The sequence below is a fragment of the Amblyomma maculatum genome, chromosome 2 (assembly GCF_055883805.1).
Source record: "Amblyomma maculatum isolate TAMU_Amacu chromosome 2, ASM5588380v1, whole genome shotgun sequence".
Lineage (NCBI taxonomy): Eukaryota > Metazoa > Arthropoda > Arachnida > Ixodida > Ixodidae > Amblyomma > Amblyomma maculatum.
This window is the reverse complement of record NC_139345.1, coordinates 19,805,761-19,819,396: the sequence shown is the minus strand read 5'-3', so window position 1 is coordinate 19,819,396 and position 13,636 is coordinate 19,805,761. Positions and strand designations below refer to the sequence as shown.

General features: G+C 45.2%; 1 protein-coding gene across 1 annotated transcript in view; it reads right to left on the bottom strand.

The window, feature by feature from the left end:
- Nucleotides 1-9,706: 9,706 nt before the first annotated feature.
- The window catches only part of by (focal adhesion protein tensin), a 293,064-nt gene continuing 289,134 nt past the window's right edge, over nt 9,707-13,636 (bottom strand). The window contains 2 exon segments of the mRNA XM_084593429.1: nt 9,707-10,167; nt 10,628-10,741. Of these exon segments, the coding sequence (XP_084449555.1) occupies nt 10,005-10,167; nt 10,628-10,741 (277 nt within the window). The 3' untranslated portion in view covers nt 9,707-10,004.

The window sequence follows — 13,636 nt, the reverse complement described above, 5'->3', positions numbered from 1 at the left end:
GAGGAGGAGTACGCCGATGTGCGGGGAAGAGGCCACAGCTGGCACCATTCCAAGGCACGGACGGACGGACGCCGCGAGTATCTAGGTGGCGCTGCGAGTATGCTGTTTTTGTTGTGGCTGTAGGAAGAAGGAAAAGAAAATGCACGGGCCTGCTACTGGCTCTGTAGCTGAGCCACCTCCGCTGCCTGATTGATTGATTAATTGATTTATAGGAAGGGAAAGGCGCGGTAACCGGCTCACTTGTTTTCTGTGGACACCTCAACCACGCCGTAAGAGAAGGAAGGTGGAAGTTAAAGTGGAAAGAGAGAGAGAGAGGAGTCGTAGTGGAGGGCTACGGAATAATTTCGACCACCTAGGGATCTTTAACGTGCGCTGACATATGGCGAGGGTACTACCCTGATCATGCTGGGACAGGTAGGTCACCGCCGCTTGCGGCGGGGGCTAGCCTGCCACCGAATTTTTATCTGTTGTAGGCCGTCATTGCACCCGCCACCGCTTCGGTAGTGGACGACGGCTGTTGTTGCGGCGTGCGTCTTTTTCTCCTTCTTTCTTTTCTTCTCTATTTTCTCTTCTGTCTGCACGAGGCGACGGAGGTGGCTCAGCTATAGAGCCAGTAGCAGGCCCGTGCATTTTCTTTTCCTTCTTCGTACAGCCACAACAACAACGCTGGCATCGCACAGCACATGGACACCTCTTCGTTTCGCCTCCGCTGCCTCGTGCGCACAGAAGAGGAAATAGAAAAGAAAGGAAAAAGAAGATGGAAAGAAAGACACGCGCCGCAACAACAGCCCTCGTCCACCACCGAAGCAGTGGCGGGTTGCGAGTATGAGCCACTAAAGACTTTCGCCTTGAAAGATGAATGGCAAGGGTAAACACCTGCATCGTGAAGAGCAAAGGGTTAGTAGACTGCGCTGTCGCACAGCTACCGAGCCCACATCTAAGAGACCCACTAATATTTTAAGGCAAATGCCTTTCTAGGTTCATATCGAGCGAAATCCCGTGCGCGAGAGTTGTGCGCAAGGTCTGTCAGATTCCACGAGGTGTGTTCTTGCCTAGCTTTCCTGCTATTTGCAATCCCACACTTGAACGCGCGCCAAGGAACGCCATGCGACAGGAGTGATGGTGTACCGTCCAAAAAAAACATTTGCCAGAGAAAGTGTGACAGATACTGCACCTTTCCTTTCCTGTAAAGCAATTACAATTGGATTGGATTGTTGCGTTTAACGTCCCAAAGCGACTCGGGTTATGAGAGACGCCGTAGTGGAGGGCTCCGGAAATTTCCACCACCTCGGGTTCTTTAACGTGCACTGACATCGCACAGCACACGAGCGCCTTTCTTTTCGCCTCCATTGAAAAGCGGCCACCGAGGCCGGGAATCGATCCCGCATCCTTGGGAACAGTAGTCGAGCGCCGTAGCCACTGCGCCACCCCGAATGTATGTATGTATGTATGTATGTATGTATGTATGTATGTATGTATGTATGTATGTATGTATGTATGTATGTATGTATGTATGTATGTATGTATGTATGTATGTATGTATGTATGTATGTATGTATGTATGTATGCATAAAGAACCCCAGGTGGTCGAAATTTCCGGAGTCCTCCACTACAGCGTCTCATAGCCTGAGTCGCTTTGGGACGTTAAACCCCACAAACCAACCAACCATGTATGTATGTATGTATGTATGTATGTATGTATGTATGTATGTATGTATGTATGTATGTATGTATGTATGTATGTATGTATGTATGTATGTATGTATGTATGTATGTATGTATGTATGTATGTATGTATGTATGTATGTATGTATGTATGTATGTATGTATGTATGTATGTATGTATGAAAACTTTATTGATCCGCAGAAAAGGGGTCTCCTATACCTCTGCCCCGGCCCGCAGGTCGGAGGCGCGTACTGCAACGAACGCCGATAAGATGCAAATGATGAGAAGCAAATGATAGGAGAGGAAGGGCAGGCTCTCGTCACCCTCGTCTTAAGATACAACTAAGAGACCCTCTAATTTTGGGTTTAGTATCATCTCCCTGCTAAGCTGTAGCAGGACATCCTCAGCCGATTTATTTGGCCGGAAGCCGTACATCGAGCCGACGAAGACTCGCTTGTTTTCTAGATACTCGGGCAGCCTGTCGCTGAACATTGTTTCCATCAATCTCCCACACACGACGAGAGAAATAGGCCTGAGGTTGTCCGTATCGGCTTTGCCCGCCTTGGGAATGAAAGTTATCCGCGCCGTCTTCCATTCGGTGGGAAGAGGAACTTCGACCGTCCAGATCGAATTAAAGTATTACATGAGGTATTGGTAGGCGTGTTCCAGTAGATATGCTAGGAGTTTTACTGTGATCCCGTCGGATGTGGCATGCTCCTGGCCCCACGGCCGCTGGGACTGGATCTGTTTTAGGCCGTCATTGCACCCGCTACCGTTTCGGTGGTGGACGACGGTTGTTGCGACACGCGTCTTTTTCTTCCTATTCTTTTTCTTCTATATTTTCCCTTCGGTCTAGACGAGGCAGCGAAGGTGGCTCAGCTACAGAGTCAGTAACAGGCCCATGCATTTTCTTTTCCTTCTTCCTTCAGTCGCAACAACATCACGTCCCTTCCTTGAGCTTTCTCGCGTTTCATTCGGGCCGCCTTGAGCTTGTAATCGTATAGTTTGAAATGTTCATCTAGTTCAGCATTTTCGTCTCCACTGTACCTGTAAGCTTTTCCCCTTGGGTCTTGTAGTGCTCATGTACTTGTCCTGGAGCTTCAGCGCTAGCTGGGCCGCATTTCCTTGAAATATGCGTATTGCTCTCTGTAGGTGTTTCTGTGTCTCGGTGCGCGTCCGGTTTATATCTATGAGCGCTCGGAAGAGACGCCATGTGTCTTTGCCAGACATGTGCCTAGCGGCCGCCTATCTATCCGCCATCTATGCGCCATCTTTTGAATATGCTGCATCTGGCTTCCCAGATGTGCAGGAGGTGGGTGTCCACATCGTCACCACCTCTGAGAGCTTTACCCGCATCCCCGCCAAACGAAGGCTGGTCAGCGGCTGTTTGGTCCAGGCTTGGTATCCCACCATCCGGATAGAACTAACCTTATATCCTTTTTCTGAATTTCATCCAGTCCGGCAGCTAGTCTGCCCCGTCAGCCTGGTAAGAGATTCAGTGCGGATCGTTATGTTGATCAGGCAGTAGTCGCTAACGAGGTTTTCCTCTGTACGGTTTCCTCGTGTTTTTCTTCGAGGTTAGGTCCGGACAAGTGTCCCTCTGCGCCGAGTTCCCAATCCGCATGGGGTACGCTGGATCGGTGTGCAGGGTTAGACCTAACGTGGACTTCGCCTGCGCTAACTTCCGTCCCCGTATGTCCTCTCGTGTCCTCTCGGTGATAACCCCATGAGAGGCTCTGCGCGTTGAAATCTCCCATTTATTTGTTTATCTATTTATTTATTCATTCATTTATTTATTTTACATACTTTCAAGGCCCGTAGGCACAACAGAAAGGAATGGTGGAGTTACATTATTTGCTGAACGAAAAAATATAATGAAGGAGCTTATAGGCACTTGGAACAGCGAGCTTGAAACTGGTGCTGTCACAAATGGTGACTGAGGAGGCGGGAAAGCGGTTCCATTCGGTGGCGGTTCTTGGTAAGAAGGAAGAATGGTGCCTTATCACTAGTAGCGGACATTTCCCTGATATAGGCTTGCCCAGGAGTGTGCAGAAGGTACGTCTGTTGCTTTAGGTGGGAAGTACACGCTCAGGATGTGGAACGGCAGATCCTCCTTCTTTATGGGCAGGAGAGTTTCACCATCACGTGTGAAAAGGTGGCTTGTAATTCCCTCAAACTTGCCGTGAAATTTTTGTGCACGAAGATGCATGTTAGGGAGTCGATCGAGTTGGAACGTTTTGTAGTTTGTGAGGCTCGCGTTCCCGCCCTGTTTCTGTACGGCCACCACTGCCGTAGTATGCTCGTGCGAGCACGGACAGGTGCATCTTCTCAGTCCATGATTTCAAGCGTCGATTATTCCACTGTATTAACGTTATAATTCAACGGCCGCTTTTCGATGGAGGCGAAAAGCAAGGCGCCCGTGCGCTGTGCGATGTCAGTGCACGTTAAAGAACTCCAGGTGGTCGAAATTTCTGGAGTCCTCCAATACGGCGTGTCTCTAATAGCCCGAGTTGCTTTGGGACGCTAAACCCCACGAACCAAACCAATAATTGGTTTGCAGGAAAGTGTGCTTGGATGGTACACCGTCGATCGCTCCCGTCGCGTGGCGTTCCTTAGCGTTCAAGTGTAGGATTACAGATGGCAGCAGCAACGCTAGACAATAACTCATCTCACAGAATCTTGCGAACAGATGTCGCGCATGCGAGATTTTGACCATGAGCCAAGAAAGGCTTTCGCCTTAAAATATGTGACAGATACTGTGTCTTTCAATTCCTACAAACCAACACACAAAGTCAGCGTGGGACCGTTGCTATTGCGGTACCGGTGTCTGCAGAAATTCACGGGGAATGGAAGGCGTATTATCTGCCGCACTTATTTGTGTGGACACTGGCGCCAGGAGCACACGCAGCTAGAGCAGCGTACGTGCTGCCGGAGCTGGTTGCAAGGGGCTACGGCGACGACGCGAAATGCAGGAACGGGTGCCAAAGAGCTGCGCTCTAAAACCCGGTGTATAGTAGTGGTTTACAGATTACAGTAAATTTCAGCAACCTATGAGCCAAGATAGGCTTTGGCTTTAAAAAATAACAACAGGAACACCAACCAATTCCTTGCAAGAACATCGCGGACATTTTAGAACCTACTCGGTGGCTTGGTTTAGCCACACGGTGCTATATTCTAAAATTTAGCTAGGCTTTTGCATCAAGCGTATGCTTAGGATATGACGTGATCAAAATCTTCTCCAGTACTATATATTAGGCTTGAGCCTTAAATTCCTCGAGGAGAGAAATTTTGTTTCTTCAGCCCAGTAGATGTGGCTCATGTAATTAATGAAGCTTGTTGAATTTATTCAAGTTAGCCAAAGTGTACTTGCACCCCTGCGGTAGGTGTAACTCATGTGTCGCCCTCAATATGACAGGTGAATAAAGTGGAAGGCTGCAGAGCACGGAAAATGGTCGAACAGGCCCTGCCCAGTCAAAAAATCAATGGGTCCAATTGGGACAACCAGCCAGATTGAATTGCTTCTGCCAATCCCAAATGGTTTGTCCAATGGGTGCTATCCAACCCAACTGGTTTCTTCTTCAATCCCAATTGGGGTGCCCAATTGGTTTCTTCCCTCCCAATTGGGATGCCCAGTTGGTTCCGTGACTCCCAATTGGAAATGAAGAAACCAATTGGGCGTCCCAATTGGGAGTGAAGAAATCAATGGGGCATCCCAAATGGGATTGAATAAACTCATTGGGCTAATTGGGAAGCCCAGTGGGTTACTTCAATCCCAATTGGAATTCCTTCACACCCAGCTGAAACCAATTGGGCTTCCAACTGGGCTGCTCATTGGTTCAATTGGTCCTAAGGAAACATTTCCAATTGGGAAAGTCAAGTCAGTGATATCCTTGACTGAGATGTGTACATAAACACATCTATAAAGAGGCAAGAGTGAAAAATTTAAGTTCTTATAAAAAGTACATGCCGCTTAATCTTATTTTTATCGAGCCCACTTTAAGTGCAGGCATAATTAAATAAGTTAACTCTGAATAAGAGAGATGTGTCACTGGTCCCAGCAGTATTGTCAATTGATCCTGTTGCCAATGTGAAGGAAAAAAAGCTGGTATCAAGAAAGCCTGTGTTCCCTTGATCACCAGACATGCAGACACAAAAGTGGACAGATATATGCAGCTGTGTATTTTGTGGATTTTATAAATTTTTGATAAAGAGTATTCGGGGATAAAAGTTAGGGGCCTTGCTTTTTTGACACCTCTCATGCACAATTGTGAGCGTGCAATCTGCATTACTCAGTTGAAATCTCGGCGGTGATGCAGGCATTGTGAAACCAGGGGGTACACGAGCCGTACGTGAAAGTGCTGGAAGATATATATAGTGGCTGCACAGCAACTATAGTTCTGCATAAAGAAAGTAACAAAATTCCCATAAAGAAAGGTGTTAGGCAAGGAGACACAATCTCCCCAGTACTATTCACAGCTTGCTTAGCGGAAGTATTCAGAGAGTTGGAATGGGAGCAGTTAGGGATAACGGTAGATGGAGAATACCTCAGTAATCTGCGATTTGCTGATGACATTGCCTTGCTAAGCAACTCGGGGGATGAACTGCAAATAATGGTTGGTGACCTAGACAGGACAAGTTGAAAGGTAGGCTTTAAAATCAATATGCAGAAGACTAAGGTAATGTTCAACAGCCTCGGAAAGAAACAGCAGTTTACATTACGTAGAGAAGTACTGGAAGTAGTAGGCGAATATGTCTACTTAGGACTGGTAGTAACCGCAGATCCGGACCATGAAAAGGAAATAACAAGAAGATTGGGATGGAGCGCATTTGGCAAGCACACACAGATTATGACTAGCAGCTTACCGGTATCGCTAAAGAGGAAAGTATATAACAGTTGCATCTTACCTGTACTCACCTATGGGGCTGGAACGTGGAGGCTAACCAAGAGAGTTCTACTTAAGTTGAGGACAACCCAGAGGGCTATGGAACGAAAAATGGCAGGGGTAACATTAAGAGATAGGAAGCGTGCAGAGTAGGTCAGAGAAATAACTCAAGTTACCGACATTCTAGTGGAAATTAAGAAGAAGAAATGGGCATGGGCAGGACATGTAGTGCAAAGAGAGAATAACCGATGGTCGCTTAGGGTAACAAACTGGATTCCAAGGGAAGGAAAGCGTAGCAAGGGGCGGTAGAAAGTTAGGTGGGCGGATGAGGTTAAAAGTTCGCAGGGGTCAAGTGGATGAAGCTAACACAGAATCGGGTTTAGTGGAGAAATATGGGAGAGGCTTTCGCCCTGCAGTGGGTATAGTCAGGCTGATGATGATGATGATGAATCTGCATTAGAAAAGATCATCTGTGCATAGTGGCCTTGCGATCCACTTTTGAGGATTCAGGATGCAGTTACACAGCTAAAGAGAATTTCATGAGCCCTAGCTACTGGTTCGCAAAGCAGATTAAGAATGCCGCTACAATTACAAGCATGCACTCAATCTTACTAGGCCCCAATGTTTAAAGTGCTTATGGTCTCACTGAGCACGTAACAAGGTTACACTGATAATGTACCAAGGTTGAAGAAGGTTGTAACGGCTAAAGCACTGAACTGCTGTTGTTCCACTGTTCCCGTGGCCGATGAAAAATATTAGTTGATGTCACTTTTTGATGCACGGTCTGTTGCTCACCATAAGATTTAAACAGTGCCCTTTGTAAAGGCTTAGGGAAAAGCACTGCATTAAAATTGCTATTATATTGGGCAGCCTCTGCTGCTGTCGTTATAAAATATATACTGATGAGTTTCAGTGCTAAAAATTTATACACAATATTTGAGAGAAAAAAAGACACTACTTGCCTTCCCTCTGGAGGATATTGTTGCATTAAATCAGGCCTGCAGTACATTGGCCCACTCTAAGTCATAAGCAACGTCTACATTTTGTAGCATATCATGGGCACCTATAGTTCCTGGTCGAGCTCCATTGTGACAGGGCAAGAAATGCGCCAGATGCTGTGTTACCTAACTATACAAAGCCAGCCTAAAGCATGTACAGCCACTTCACTTTATTAGCGAGACAAAATTCTGTTAAAAAGATGGCACTTCTATGACAATCTACAAAGAAAACATCAACAGTAGCGTCTTATATATAATATTTATATGTATATAGTATGTGTTATGAAGCGTTGAATGCAGATTCACATTTTGAACAGCGAACACTTAGCAGAGGTATGTGCATCTAAACGATCACGATAAGGTAACTGCCCGTACATGCCACAATGATCGCATGGCATGACATTTTGTGCGAATCATACGACACATTTATGCGTGCTAACAGCAGTACGTGAACCGGGATTTCCTTGCAAGACCTTTGAGTGGACAAGCCATTGCACCAAATGGAAGGCTCAATGCATGAGACAGCCCCAGAAATGACAATGCATCAGACATAACGGATGAAATAGCTATAACATTCTTTGCTGCCTCGACAGAAAGCCATACTTATTGTACCTGCTACAGTGAGCTGCAACCACTAGAAAACAAGGCAGAGTCTCTTGATGCCCAACAAAATATGTGTGTCAAACACAGTAAAAAGCATTAGGAAAATCAACTTTTAGATGCAGAACTTGAAAAGCAGTCACCACTGGCTTCACATCAACAGCCACAAACAAAACAGAGCACTATATATAGAAGTTGTAGCTGCTCAAAGTTTGACGTTGATCTCCGAACACTTCTTCAGATGAAGTGCTGTTTGTCATCAACATCACAACTGTGCAACCCACATATCTATTTGCAAGAGCACAAGTATTAAAAGGATTGCAACGCAAGTTTGCCCCTGCTAAGAAAGGCCAGCCAAAGGTGGATGAAGTAATAAAATTTTCTGCACGTCATATGATCAAATGCTGGCTCCAGATCTTGCACTTCATCAGCATCATAATGTAAATTACAGCTATAAACTATAAACATGAATACCTTCCAAGAAGGCAATTTTTCATTACAAGATACTCACAGGTCTTCTTTGTTACAGCAGGACAGAAGTAAGGCTTTCTATATTTAACATAACAATTGAAACAAAGGCACTACTGTTGAAGGCCGTAAGACACAGTTATAACGTGGAGCAGTCACGAGTTGCAGTTATCAGCAATTGTAATGTTTAATTGAAGTTTCACTTGAACAGTAGCAAAGTCATATAGCTAATGCTGGTACAAATACAGTTTGGTCATATGTAAAGTTGAGCTATATCTCATCCCAGTGCTTATGCTCACTTCTTGATAATGAGTAAAAAATTATGTCAAAGTCAAGATGAAAAGAACTGGTCACTTGAACTGCTTTAATACCTCAATCCAGGTTTGCAGCATTTGGTCCATGCTGGCTTTTAGCTGTTCTAATCGTCTTTAAATATGAAAGAGTGGAAAGTGTAGTTGCACTAGTGGGGTTTAATTCAATTTAACACCTGAGACAGCCTTTAGTACACAAGACAAGACTTTTGGACTTACCACATTTGATAAAAAGATACAATTAACCACACTAATGCAAACATTTTTGTTCTGACAGAAACAATGTAGATCAATGCAAATCAATGAAAATCAAATATAAACATCCAATATTTGGCAACAGATACGATCTTCTTTGTAGGGCTCTTGTGACACACACACATAGATTGTGCTTTACAAAACAATGTTTAAAATCAGGCACATAAGAGCTTGTTTCTCATTTCATTTGAAACAAGATGTGCAGTAATAAAAACTCTAGCCATTGTCTTAGCATCCCAAGCTTTGCGTTCAGTGCAAAAAGGTCTAAGAAAAATGACAATTTCCCTTCATAATTGTGACATAAACCAAGAACATTACGCAACAGCTGACAAGCACCACCTAACTTTAGCTTAAATTAAATATATCGAGCTACCCTAATGTGGCCCTTCTGTTTGCAACAGCTTTGTGGCTTACTTCTGTCAGGGTGATATGACCTCACCAACTAAAGTACAAAGCCAGCAAGCTTGTATCTATTTGCAGCAGCTTTTAAACCTCAGGTAGGTAAAAACCTCAGCAAGTTTAACACATATACGTCGTAGTTTATGTAATCAATAATGTGAAACGCCAAGGCCATTTGTTTCTTGTACAAGTCGTAACTAATCTTTGCACTTTGGGCTTGCACTGGTGTGGTGCTGATAGGAACACTGGCAATAACTGAGGAACATATGCTTCCCCAGTGAAATGTACCAAACTGCACTGCAGCTGCAGTCTTTGCCTTTTGTGCGCCTTCAAAGCAGCAGGGTTATCCTCGGAGCATCACTAACCTTGAGAGAACTGGCTAGACTGCTCATGTTGGCTCTGTACAACCAGGAGAGCACTACACTCAAATCATATTTGCTCGTGTCGCTGATATGCCAGCTGCATCCATGACTTTGCCAACGAAGTTGACGATGGCTGATGCTGGCTGCTCCGGATCCAGCTCTGCAAAGAGGTGGCACTGGTTGTCCGTCTTGCTTGCTGGTTTGCGAGCCACGAAGCCAAAGCACCTGTTTTTGTTGAAGGAGAGAACAAAAAAGCAGCCATTCAATCACTCTGCACTTACACCCCTTTCTTCTGGATTGAATTTCACTGCATTTTACATCACCTGTACTATTACAGATGCATTCCTGAACTAGCTGCGAAAAGTTTGCAAATGTGCGAATATATGGCATTCTGGCAACGAGTATCAGGCCAAAGATTAAGATCTATGTGACAGTAGGTCACATTTGATAAAAAGAGCAGGACAAAAGGAAGACGAGAAAACAATAGAGCTCCTTTACAGCACCCTGACTCGATCATTATCGATACTTTGCTGCATTCATTGTGGCCACCTATGATAGACATTTGCATACTATTATAAACAGAAAATATGGAGGTAAACATAATTAAATGTAACATAATAAATTACAAACTATGATGATAGTTATTACAGAGTTGTACAATGCCCCAGAGCTCGCAGGTATGTACCTAGCAGTGACAGTGACTCCAGCATCTTCATCTTTCTGGGTCCAGCGCCTGTCATCAGGGTCAGTGCCACAGAAACTGATCGCGTTGAGCGCGTAATGCCTCCTAAAGAATAACCTGCAATGAGAAAAAATACCAATCATGTACACACAGTGATAAAGTACCAGCAGTGACATAAGAACTTCACTTTCATTCTTATATACCTATATTTTTTTTACTCCTGTTGTCAAATACAAATGAAACCGAGAGAAATATAAACACACCTCTGTATATTCAGTGCTCAAGACTTTGTTGGCCTACAGCTCATATGTAAGCAGTAACCAGGTCTCCAAAAGAGCATGTAAATACTATAATACTGCTGAGACTTCCCAAGAAATGCTGTTTTGGCTGGTAAACCACACAGAGCCACAGATAGCTCACTTAAACTTGTCAAGCCCAAGTTTGTGCATATGTGCTGCTTCCAAAATCTCCCTTTTGAGTCTTGTTGTTCACTCTCCGATAATGGCATTCTTGGCAGTGTTTTGGAAGATTGGCCCCATTGTCAGGTTTCAGAAACCAGTAGTGCTGTCATAGCCTACAATTTATACATTGGCCCGTCTGCCCAACGTAAACTCTGCCACATCGCAGCGGGAACTGATACATCGCATTTGTAGCACAGTATTCATACTGGTATTCATGCTTGGCCATACAGGCGACCCTGCACTGACCATCCGCCACACGCTTACAGAGTTGACATGGCTTGCAGGGGGCTGAAAAGACAGGTCGAATACCCTGTTTACCCGCCACCTTCTTCAAGTTATGGGCCATGTTGTATGCATAGGACACGACATAAAGCGGGGCTTCATTCGAAGGGACTATTGGCTCTTGCCCATGCACATTCTGTCTCAGCCTCCATCAACGATTCCGCCACTGCCTGGAGAATGGGTGGTGGAAACCCTCACTGTTGCAATTTGTATACACTTGACGCTGAAAATGCTCAGCTGCCTTGTGCCAACAACACTTCGAAAGGGCTGACCTCATAAAGGTCATGGCTGTGCCCCTCATTAATTAGTGTATTGCCACTCAAAACTAATTAAGAGAAGCATACAGTTGATTATTTTATTGCCACTCAAAACTAATTAAGAGAAGCATATACAGTTGAACCCCACTACAATGACTGCCGCTTCAGTGAAATATTTCTAATTCCCCGTCAGCTAGCCATAGAAGTCAATGCAACACAGTTCTCACCAAAACAAACCATTTTTGGGCTTGTTCTAGCTTTAATGAAATTTTCGCAGAGTGAGCTGGGCTTGCAAATTTATTTTATGATTAATTAAGCATAACGTCAAGTGTATATGCAACTTCTTGTACATCCACGCCACATAGTTTCACCAAAAACGTATGCCCACTGCAGCACTCGTAAACAAATTCATAAAGGGAGGCCCCTGTTGGGTGGTATGATAACTTTGCTGGCCGCATTGCGACAAGGGGCAGGTCAACTTTGCCAGTACGGAGCCACAGCTAATTTGTATTCATTATAGGCTTTGTGATTGCAGGCGCAACGTGGCATGCGCATTTGGCGCATTTGATGTCATTTGCAATATGAATGGCACCCACGACGACGATGTCGCGATGCAGCTGCTGACCGAGTGTGACCACCGCACCACAGCGCTGATATCCAAAGGACGGAGGCAAATGAAAATGACAGACTGCCATATTCACAAACACACCTTCACTTGAACCTCTACACCAAGCAGCCCTCGAGGCCTGTTTTCTGTTTCAGAAAGCAACCTCCACTCGAATCACTCCTCTAGAGGCGGAGAAAACTTATCTTCTCGATAATTTTGAGCCGGCAATGACGCTACCTTGGCTGCTCCTCGACCACCACTCTACTTGTAAACATGGCGGACATCGCATCGCTTGCTCGCTGTTTGGACTTCATTCTACCGGTATACCAAAGTTTTCATGAAAGCAGATACAATGAGGATGCACCGAACTTTCTCTAAAGCATTGGCTGAGAGTGACAGCGACCCAGGACTTCTGACACGTTATTGTTTTATGGGTGCGGCCGTGGCTAGCCTCCTCTGTTCCTGCCGCTCACGCCAAGCACCCCGTCCACTGCAACAAGGTTTTACTGTAGCCTGTACGACCTGTATGAGTTCAGTCCTTTCAAAGTATTGTCAGCACAAAGCAGCAGAGAGTTATCAGCGCCAAGTGTACAAATTGCAACAGTGAGGGTTCCCACTACCCATTCTCCAGGCAGTGGCATGATCATTGATTTGGAGGCTGAGGCATATGAAGATACACGGGCAAGAGCCTGTAGTCCCTCTGAACAAAGCCCCACCTGAAGTTGTGCCTTATATGTGCACAACATGGCCCATAACTTTAAGAGGGCAGCGGGTAAGCAGGGCATATGACTTGTCTTCTCAGCACCCAGCAAGCCATCTCACATTTTACGCGTGCGGTTGATGGTCAGCGCAGGGCTGCCTGTACGGCCAAGCATAAACGCCAGTATGTGCACTGTGTTACAAATGTGGTGTATTGGGCAGATGGGCCAATGTATAAATGATAGGCAGCTGCGACAGCACGACCGGTCTCTGAAACCTGACACTGGTGTCAACCTTCCAAAACACTGCCAAGAATGGGATGGTTGCTAACCCTTGCTAAGTAAGGCACCATTATCGAAAAGGGAAAAACAATTCTCGAAAGGGAGATTTTGAAAGCGGCACATATGCACAAACTTGGGCTTGACACGTGTCTAAATGAGCCATCTGTGGCTGTTCTGAATAAAGAGACCCAGTTTTGATAAACCTGTGACGCATGTGTTATGATTTTCTGCAGCTTTACCAGTGGTCACCTCACCCAGCTTTGATGAGAGATCATTTTGGCTCATCCTTTTTTCTGTTTTCGTGACACGCTGATTCTCTTTTGCTGCTATATGGGTGTATAAACCTCAGTTGATAGTTACGACTTTTCCTGTACACTTCTAGTCTCCATCCTGTTTGAAGACACAATTCCTAACCCCACCAATAA